Source organism: Mustela nigripes, chromosome 17, assembly GCF_022355385.1.
Source record: "Mustela nigripes isolate SB6536 chromosome 17, MUSNIG.SB6536, whole genome shotgun sequence".
Lineage (NCBI taxonomy): Eukaryota > Metazoa > Chordata > Mammalia > Carnivora > Mustelidae > Mustela > Mustela nigripes.
The window spans coordinates 15,234,665-15,244,972 of record NC_081573.1 but is presented as its reverse complement, the minus strand read 5'-3'; the positions used below and the strand labels follow the sequence as shown (position 1 = coordinate 15,244,972).

The 10,308-nt window shown below is 45.3% G+C and overlaps 1 protein-coding gene across 1 annotated transcript in view; it reads left to right on the top strand.

The window, feature by feature from the left end:
- Positions 1 to 4,601: 4,601 nt before the first annotated feature.
- PSMD8 (proteasome 26S subunit, non-ATPase 8) overlaps positions 4,602 to 10,308 on the top strand; it is a 7,470-nt gene continuing 1,763 nt past the window's right edge. Inside the window, exons 1-5 of the mRNA XM_059383755.1 lie at positions 4,602 to 4,985; positions 6,238 to 6,310; positions 6,427 to 6,529; positions 7,700 to 7,865; positions 8,887 to 8,987. Coding sequence (XP_059239738.1) covers positions 4,623 to 4,985; positions 6,238 to 6,310; positions 6,427 to 6,529; positions 7,700 to 7,865; positions 8,887 to 8,987 — 806 coding nt within the window. The 5' untranslated portion in view covers positions 4,602 to 4,622. The remainder of the gene's footprint in view (positions 4,986 to 6,237; positions 6,311 to 6,426; positions 6,530 to 7,699; positions 7,866 to 8,886; positions 8,988 to 10,308) is intronic.

Sequence of the window (10,308 nt, the reverse complement as noted above, 5' to 3'; positions counted from 1 at the left end):
CCCCGCTGAGCAGAGAGCCTGATCATGACCCGAGCCAAAGGCAGAGGCTTTAACCCACTGAGCCACCCAGGAGCCCCATAAAACATGTCTTAATAAAACTAAAAATATTGCTTATTAAAAGGCAGATATTGGCAGATTGAATTTAAAAAAAAAACAATGATCTATCTATTTTTTATGGAAATAAAAATGATTAGAAGAGCATGTTATGAACAACTGCACACCAACAAATGGAATAACTTAGCTGAAATGAAAAATTTCTAAAAAAATACTAAAAAAATAAATCTTTTTAAAAAATTACAGATTCAATTTCCTTGCCTATTCTAGACATACTCAGATTTTCTATTTCTTCTTGAGTCAGTTTTGATAGTTTTTACAAGATGAGAAAACTAAAGGCCAATATTCGTCATGAGTATAAATGCAAGACTCCTCAACAAAACATTTCCAAGCTGAGTTCAGCACTGTATTCTAAGGATTATACACTGAGACCAATTGGGATCTATCCCTGGAACACAAGGACTCAACATACGAAAAGCAACCAGGGTAATACATCACATTAATAAAATAAAGGAAATACAACCATGATCATCTCAACTGATGGAGGGAAAAAAAACATTTGACAAAACTCAACACTCTTTCATAATAAAAATACTCAACAACCTGAGTTAAATAGGGTTAAATAAGGGAAATAAATACAAACCCCAAAGCTAACATCATACACAGTAGTGAAAGACTGAATGCCTTCCCCTAAGATCAGGAACGATCATGGACACTCATTTCTACTTAACATACTATTGGAAGTTCTAGCCAGAGGAGTTAATAAAGAAAAAGAAAATAAAGGCACCCAAAATAGAAAGGAAGAACTGAAGTTATCTCTGTAGATGACAGGAAATTTTACATAGAATACACACAGAGCTAATAAGTGAATTCAGCAAACTTGCAAAATGCAAAATCAACACACAAAAACCAATTGTATTTCTATACACTATCAATGAATAATTTGAAAAGGAAATTTTTAAAATTTTTAATTTTTTTAATAAACATATAATGTATTATTAGCCACAAGGGTACAGGTCTGTGAATTGCCAGATTTACACACTTCCAAAGCACTCACCATCACACATACCCTCCCCAATGTCCATAACCCCACCACACTCTCCCTACACCCCCCACAACCCTCAGTTTGTTTTGTGAGATTAAGAGTCTCTTATGGTTTGTCTCCCTCCCAATCCCATCTTGTTTCATTTATTCTGAAAAGGAAAATTTTAAAAACCCAATTCTATTCACAACATCAAAAAGAATAAAATATGAATAAGTTTTATAGGGGTGGTTGGCTGGCTCGGTCCATAGAGCATGCAACTCTTGATCTCAGGGTTGTGGATTTGAGCCCCATGTTGGCTGTGTGGAGATTACTTAAAATCTTAAAAAAAGGATACGTTTGCACAAAGAGGCGAAAGACTTGTATACTGAAAACTACAAAACATTGCTGAAAGAAATTAAAGAACATGTAAGCAAATGGAAAGACATCCTATGTTCATGAACTGGAAAACTTAGTATTGTTAAGAAGATAGTACTACCTGTATTCATTCGCTAGGGGTGCCATAACAAAATACTACAGACTGGGTAACTTGAATAAAAGAGATTTGTTTTCCCACAATTCTGGTGTCTAAAAGTTCAATGTCTAAAAATTGTCAGAAGGTTTGGTTTCTGAGGCCTGTCTCTTTGGCTTGTCAATGACTACTCTTTTGCTGTGTTCTCACATAGTCTGTGTGGTCACATCCCTGATGTCTCTCTGTGTGTCCAAATTTCCTCCTCCTCCTCCTCCTCTTCTTCTTCTTCTTTTTTTAAGATTATTTATTTATTTACCAGTGAGAGAGAGTGAGAGAGTATGAGCAGGGGTAGGAGGCAGAGGAAGAGGGAGATGCAGACTCCCCGCTGATCAGGGAGCCCCACATGGGGCTCAATCCTAGCACCCTGAGATCATGAGTTGAGCCTAAGGCAGATGCTTAAGTGACTGAGCCACCCAGGAACCCCCCAATTTCCTCTTTGTATAAAGATTCTTGTCAAACTGGATTATGTTCCACCTTAATGGGCCTCACTTTAACTTCAGCACCTCTTTAAAGTCCCTATAACCAAATACAGTCACACTCTGAGGTATTGGGAGGTTATGGCTTCAATATTTACATTTTTAGGGGATTTCAGCTCATAGCAAGACCAAAAGTGATATACAGATTCAAAACAATCTCATAATCCCAGTGGCAATTTTGCAATCATAGAGAAACCCATCCTAAAACTGATATGGAATTTCAAAGGACCTAAATAGCCCAAACTGTCTTGAAATAGAAGAACAAAGTTGGAGGACTTATACTTCCTAATTTCAAAGCTGCAAAGCTACAGTAATTAAAACAGTGTGATACTGATATAAAGAGAGACATATAGACCAATAGAATACAATAGAGAGCTCAGAAAATAAGCCTTTATGTATACAGTCAATTGATTTTTGACCAGGATGCTGAAACCACCCAATAGGGGAAAGGACATTCCTTTCAACAAATGATACCGGGAAAACTAGATATCCACATGCACAAGAATAAATTTGAACCTTTATACCATACACAAAAATTAACTTAAAATGGATCAGCTTCTTAAATTTAAGATCTAAAACTGGGGCAGCTGAGTGGCTCAGTGGGTTAAAGCCTCTGTCTTTGGCTCAGGTCATGATCTCAGGGTCCTAGGATAGAGGCCCCCCCTCCCCATTGGGCTTTCTGCTCAGTGGGGAGCCTGCTTCCCTTCCTCTTTCTCTGCCTGCCTCTCTGCCTACTTGTGATCTCTGCCTGTCAAATAAATAAAATCTTTTTTTAAAAAAAGATCTAAAACTATAAAACAGGTAAAAATCTTCACCTTTGATTTGGCAATGATTTCCTAAGTATGATACTAAAAGTCCATGCAACAAAAGAAAAAATAGACAAATTAAACCCCATCAAACCTAAAACCTTTTGTGAATCAAAGAACTCCATCAAGAGAGTGAAAAAACAACCCATAGAAGGGCAGAAAATGTTTGTAAATTGTATGATAAAGACTAATAACTAGAGGGGCGCCTGGTTGGCTGGTCAACTTAGGCTCAGGTAGATGGAGTCCATGTGGGGCTTCTTGCTCAGTCGGGAGTCTGGTTCTCCCTCTCCCTTTGCCCCTCCCCCCCTGCTTTTGCTTTCTCTTGCTGTCTTTCTTACTCTATCTCAAATAAATAAATAAATAAATAAAATCTTTAAAAAAAAAAAAAAAGTATAAGAAGATGCAATGACCACACAGAAAATTTCAAAAAGGAAATCCAAATGTTCAATAAACACAAAGGATGCTCAACTTCATTAATATGCTAATGCAAAAGAAAACAACTAAAAACTTGTGGTTGTTCCTTATCAGACTGGCAGAAAAAAGAAGCACGTTGCTTTTTTTTAGAAAATATGTGTAGCACGACTCAGTTTTTGTTTAAAAACTCTTAAAAATAACACAGCTAAATGGAATTGAAATAAAAACTTTTTTTTTTAAAGATTTTATTTATTTATTTGTCAGAGAGAGAGCGAGTGAAAGCGAGCACAGGCAGACAGAGTGGAAGGCAGAGTCAGAGGGAGAAGCAGGCTTCTTGCGGAGCACGGAGCCCGATGTGGGACTCGATCCCACGACGCTGGGATCATGACCTGAGCCGAAGGCAGCTGCTCAACCAACTGAGCCACCCAGGCGTCCCGAAATAAAAACTTTTAAAAAAGTGTTTTTTTTAAAGATTTTATTTATTTATCAGGCAGAGATCACAAGTAGGCAGAGAAGCAGGCAGAGAGAGAGGGAGAAGCAGACTCCCTGCTCAGCAGACAGCCCGACGCAGGGCTCCATCCCAGGACCCCGAAATCATGACCTGAGCTGAAGGCAGAGGCTTTAATCCACTGAGCCACCCAGGCGCCGCTAAAAAAACGTTTTGAAAGACAGGCAATTTTACATACCCATTCATTCACTCATTCAACAAATATTCATTGACTGTGTACAACTTGCTGAGAATACGGAAATAAAGAAAACCGAAACCGGTAGATATCCCTGCTTTTGTGGAGCTGACATTCTGAAGAAGACAGAGAGTTGGGTTTGAGAAAAGGGGACATGTTGAATAGGCGGGTGTGATATATGCAGAGGAAATGGGAGTAGGGATAAAAAAAAAAGGGAATCCTCCGCGTATATGTGGTATTTAAGGCATAATACTGGATGATTTTTGTACAGTTTGTGTATATTTTTGTAAGCTTGGAGAAAATGTAGAAGGATGCACTGAGAGACTCCACGGAGACCTGGGTTCAAATCTCGACGGTTAGTCTCTGGGAAAGTTACCGAGCCTTTCAAAGCCTGTTTATAAAATGGAAATAATGACATAGCTCCACTACCGCCCCCTCTTGGCTTAAAGAAGCTTCTGAGAAGGTGGACTCTCGAAGACAGAAACCTAGCGTCGCGAACGCCTAGACCGAAGCCATGACAGCCATATTGGTTACGGGAGGCGGCAAGGCGTTGTGACTGCTGCCATTTTCAGTTAGGGCAGGAGAGGACTTCCGGTCACCATCTTGAATGACAGCAGAGGCGGAGCACTGACTGACATGTTCATTAAGGGCCGGACTCCAAGGGCACCTCCCCGAGAGCGACTGAATACAAACCGCGGCGGGCGGAGGACGGCAGCCGTGGCCCCGCCCCCAATGTTGGGCTCCACCTCCCGGCCCCACTTCCGCCGGGCGAGCGTCTGTAGGCGACGCTGCCGTAAATCGGACCCGAGGTTTGCCGCATCACGGAAGATGGCGGCCACGGCGGTGAACGGGACGCCGGGCCCCTCGGGCTCGGGCTCTGCGGCGGCCTCGGGTGCAGTTCTTCAGGTCGCGGCCGGCATGTACGAGCAACTTAAGGGCGAGTGGAACCGTAAAAGCCCCAATCTTAGCAAGTGTGGTGAAGAGCTGGGCCGTCTCAAGGTAGGGTTTGGCGGGGGCCTGTCTTAGGGTCTAGACCTAGCTGAGTTCCCGGCCGCGGGCGAAACCAGGGCGGGTTGGGGGATCCAGTAAGGTGGAGGATTCGGAACTGCCAAAGTGCGGATTTCAAGAGGTGAAGAAGAGATTTGGAACGGGGGCCGTCTGGGTGGCTCAGTGGGTTAAAGCTTCTGCCTTCGGCTCAGGTCATGATCCCAGGGACCAGGAATCGAGCCCCACATCGGGCTCTCTGCTCAGCGGGCTGTTTCCCCCTCTCTCTGCCTGCCTCTCTGCCTACTTGTGATCTCTGTCTGTCAAATAAATGAATAAAATCTTCAAAAAAAAAGAGAGAGAGATTTGGAACGGATCAGAGACGGCTCCACAGTGGCGGGGCGTGGTGGGGGGAGCCAGTGATGAAAATGTTCAGGCATAACTAAGTGGGGGGTTCAAGTTTTGGTGTTTGGAGGCCTAGGTGGCTGGAGCGGCAGGATGGGCGTATTGGAGTTTTTTTTTTTTTTGTTTTTTGTTTTTTCTGATGGTAGGTTCTTGACGAGAGCAAGTGGGGAATGAGGACGGGACAGGGTGATGAAAGGAGGCTGAGATGAAGGATTACGTGGATAGACCAGACCAAGTCAGGGTCTGAGAGTATCTGGGACTTGGGACGCATGGTGGGGTGTGGGAGAGGGTGGGCAGCCGAGTTTTGAGAATAGGACTGAATCTAGAGAAAATATTGTTATAGGAGAGGACCAGAATGGGGTTCAGGGTGCTTCAGACCGAACGTTGTTTGGGAAGGAGTACAAGTATTGTGGGTGAACTGAGTCTCTGAATGGGGCGTGTCTGTTAAATGATATGTGGGCTGGGTGATGGGGGGATGTTACCTCCCTTTCCTCCCGGATGTAGATCTGGGGGTAATGGGAGGTGTAGCTGGGCCCAGCCCAATAAATTGTGGAAAAGGTCTGCCAAAAACTGAAGGTGCTAGCGTCCTCCCACCCCCTTGATTCCATTGAGTCAGGGATGGAGGATGTTTCCTGTTTTCCCAGTGGGTCTATTTATAATTGTAACCTGAGGTCATCCTAAATGGGCACTCAGTGTGCCCAGGCTCTGTTCTGACTCCTTTAAAACTCACAACAGCTTTGAGTCAGGGATGACGATTAGTTTTGTTTCCTAGGTGGGTAAATTGAGGCTTTGCAAAAATAAGTAAACCTGTACTTGAGGTCCCATCTTCTTTCTTTCCTTCCTTCTCTGCTGTCCTTGTCAGCTGGTTCTGCTGGAGCTCAACTTCTTGCCAACTACAGGGACCAAACTGACCAAACAGCAGCTCATTCTGGCCCGTGAGTGATTGGGGCTGGTGGGGGGTGATGGGCTGGGGGTGAGGGGAGGAATGGCAGGAGTGGTAGTCAGAAGAGGGACTCAGGCACCTCTTGAGAACCTGCCCTGTCACCCACAGGTGACATTCTGGAGATCGGGGCCCAGTGGAGTATCCTGCGCAAGGACATCCCCTCCTTCGAGCGCTACATGGCCCAGCTCAAATGCTACTACTTCGATTACAAGTGAGGATGGGTCCTGCCCCTGATTGGGTGGGGGCAAGGGGTTATATGGTAGTTTTTTGTTTTTCTTTTTCTTGTTTTTAAATCACTGGTTCTCCAGCGTCTCAGGTCATCTTCCTTCAACTGGAAACTCCCTGTTTGCCTAACTCTGTCCCCAGAATGTACAGGGTCAGGAGTTTGAGTTTCCTGGAGGTCCTTATCCTGAGATTGTACCATTTGGTCTCTGTTGGCCTCCAGTCTCTTCCCCTCTCCACGTTCCTATACTACATTTCTACTCTGCACTGTAGCTGCCTTTCACCTGCCCTGGCTCCAGCTTTGCCCCCTTCGATTCATACCCCATGACAGCCAGTAGATTCTTTGCGATGCTAAAACTTGACCAATATTGATACCCTGATTGGAATCTGTCATGGCTCTCCATAGCTCTCAGGCTTCAGACCAAACTTTCCTGCAGCCTCCAGTGCTGTCTGAGCCATGATCCCTCTGACTCTGCCTCCCCTATCTCAGCTGGTCTCCCCCACTGAACTCCTAAAGTCAGAGGGGTCTTAGTCACTGCTGCATTCCAGTACTGCCTAGCATGAGGCTGGGCCCAGAGCAGGGATTCACTGAATGTGTTGAATATAAAACAATGTTTTTTAACTCAATGTTGCTTGAGTGGATTAATAATTAAGAATTTGACATGTTTAGAAGTCAGACAAACCTGAGTTTGAAACTGATTTTGCTGCTTCCTGATTATGTGGTCTTGGGCAAATGACTTCACCTCCCCATACCTCAGTTTCCCCCTTAAAGTAAGGTTGATAACTCCTAATATCATAATCACAGCTAACACACAATATGAGTCAAGTACTGTTCCGATCACTGTACCTGGTTTAAGTCATTTGATTCAATTAACCCTTATTCACTTGACCTACCTTCTAAGAGATGGATGCTGCGGTAATTCTCTTTTTATAGTTGGGGAAACTGAGTCTGAGTCCCTTTCCTGGAGTGAGGTCAGTTTCTTGGGCCCATACGACTTGTGACTTCATGCCTCTCTGGACTTAGTTTCATTTGAAAACTCAAGACCCCATACTTCTGCAAGGAGACACCACGGGTCCATCAGGGTCTCTGGAGGCTGGCGCCGGGGGCTCATAGATACTTAAGCCCTCCTTACGTTGGTTCTCCCATCCTCGTCCACAGGGAGCAGCTCCCCGAGTCAGCCTATATGCATCAGCTCTTGGGCCTCAACCTCCTCTTCCTGCTGTCCCAGAACCGGGTGGCTGAGTTCCACACAGAGTTGGAGCGGCTGCCTGCCAAGGACATCCAGACCAATGTATACATCAAGCATCCTGTGTCCCTTGAGCAGGTGAGGCTGGGGAATGGGCGTGGAGGGAGGATCTGGAGGGGGTGGTACAGGTGCAAACATTAGGGGAGATTTCCTGGAGGAGTGAGCTGGGGTCACCTGTCTTTAACTTGGGGACTCATTTGCTCATTTTTGCAATAGCTGTTGAGCCCCAGCCACATGCCATGACATTGATTGGTTTTCAGACTGTTCTACAAACAAAACATTAAAATCCAGGATCTGGTGGGCATGACATTCAGATGAGGAAGCAGACAGTAAACAAAAAGATTAAGTAATCTATGTGTTCTGTCAGATGTTAAGTGCTATGGAGAAGGACAAAGTGGGGAGGGTGGAGAGTTGGGGCAGCGGTGAATTTTTTTGTAGGGTGGTCAGGGAGGAGCTTCTGAAAAGGTAAGATTTGAGAAAGATTTGAAAGGGGCCATGAACCCAGCCACGTGGACATCTGAGGGGAAGTGAACCGAGTAGAGGGAACAGCCTAAGGTGCCGAGGCAGAAATATGCCTGGTGTGGCTGAGAGTAAGCCAAGAGGAAAGTATTTCTAGAACAAGGTGAGCATGATCAGGGAAGAGCTTTAATACCTAACTTAGGAGGTAGTTCCTAGAGCTGAGGTCTCATGGGAGGAGTTTGCTGTGGTGAGAAGATGGGAGCGAGCAGTTATGGCTGGCTGCACAATGCAGGCAAAGGACTGGAGGGATGAGCTCTGGGGTGGGTCCAGCTCTCTCTCCTGTGATTGGAGAATAGGTAAGAGAATTAGCTATCAGCCCAGGGCAGTTTGGAGAAAGGATGTGCATGCGTGTTTGCGTGTGTGTGTGTGTGTGTGTGTGTGTGTGTGTGTGTGTACACAAACCAGGGAGTGCTTCCTGGAAGAGGAGGTGCTCAGTCTGCATGGGGAATCATGACTACTCTAAGGGTGTTCTAGCAGAGGAGATTATTGAGCCACTGGGAATGTGGTGAGGCCTCAGCTCGCAGACCCCTATGCTACCTCTTCCTTATCCTCTTTTCCTCTCCACCCTTGGCCTCTACAGTACCTGATGGAGGGCAGCTATAACAAGGTGTTCCTGGCCAAAGGCAACATCCCTGCTGAGAGCTATACCTTCTTCATTGACATCCTGCTTGACACTATCAGGTGTGTGGGGTGGGGCAGGGTCCTGTGGGGTTCAGAGAGTTTGGACTCTGGAGTCAGACAGCCCTGAGTTGAAGCCCATTCTGGCCATTTGTGGTCTGGAGAGGTTGGGCATGTCACATCTCCTTCTCTGTGAACTGGAACTTGTCATGAGATTATGGAAAACAGCCCTCATCTCACTGGGGGCTGTTTATCTGTGTGCCCATATGATCCAGGCTTGGGCTTGGCACCCAGACAGCGCTCAGCAGGCAAGACCCAAGCTGCTTTTTTTAGAAGTGCTCCAGTCCATGAGGCATGTGACCTCACCTCAGGTCTCTTAAACTGTGGAACCCTCAGTTTCTTCTTCCTTAGAATGGGGCCATTAAGTCCTGCTCAGGGGTGGCTCTGTGCACAAGTGATGTGACATGGGCAGGTGGGCATGACACTGACACATCTCTTGAGGAATAAAAGGGTCCAGGTGGTGGCAGAGCGGGTTCATGGATCAAAGTGCCAGACTGAGATGGGTTTCCATTTCTTGGATGGCAGAACTAAAACTAAGCCCAGAGATGTGGCGGGAGTCAGGAGGGCTAGCTTACGAGTTTAGATTATTTTTATTTTTTATTTTTTTAAAAATATTTTATTTGTTTGACAGAGACACAGCAAGAGAGGGAACACAAGCAGTGGGATTGGGAAAGGAAGAAGCAGGCTTCTCACCAAGCAGGGAGCCTGATGTGGGGCTCGGTCTGAGGATTCTGGGATCATGACCTGAGCCGAAGGCAGACACTTAATGACTGAGCCACCCAGGCGCCCCAAGTTTAGGTTATTTTAAATAAATATTTGGTTCTCCAAGGGGCGCCTGGGTGGCTCAGTGGGTTAAGCCTCTGCCTTCAGTTCAGGTCATGCTCCCAGGGTCCTGGGATTGAACCCCACGTTGGGCTCTCTGCTCCGTGGGGAGTCTGCTTCCCCCTCTCTCTCTGATTGCCTACTTGTGATTTCTCTTTTTCTGTCAAATAAATAAATAAAAACTAAAAAAAAAAAATTTGGTTCTCCAAAATGAACAAGTAGTAGTATGCAGTGAGTGCATACCTGCCGCTTGGTTTAAGAGATAAAATACATCAGAAAGAGATGCACCCTCTGTGTCACTAACTTGTTCCCAGAGCTCACGCCTTTGTTTTCAGTGACTTGATCTTTGCTGTTTCTCTACTTCAGTCTTGATCTTGTGCTTTTTTTTTTTTTTTTAAAGATTTTATTTATTTATTTGACAGAGAGAGATTACAAGTAGGCAGAGAGGCAGGCAGAGAGAGAGAGTAGGAAGCAGGCTCTCTGCTCAGCAGGGAGCCTGCTT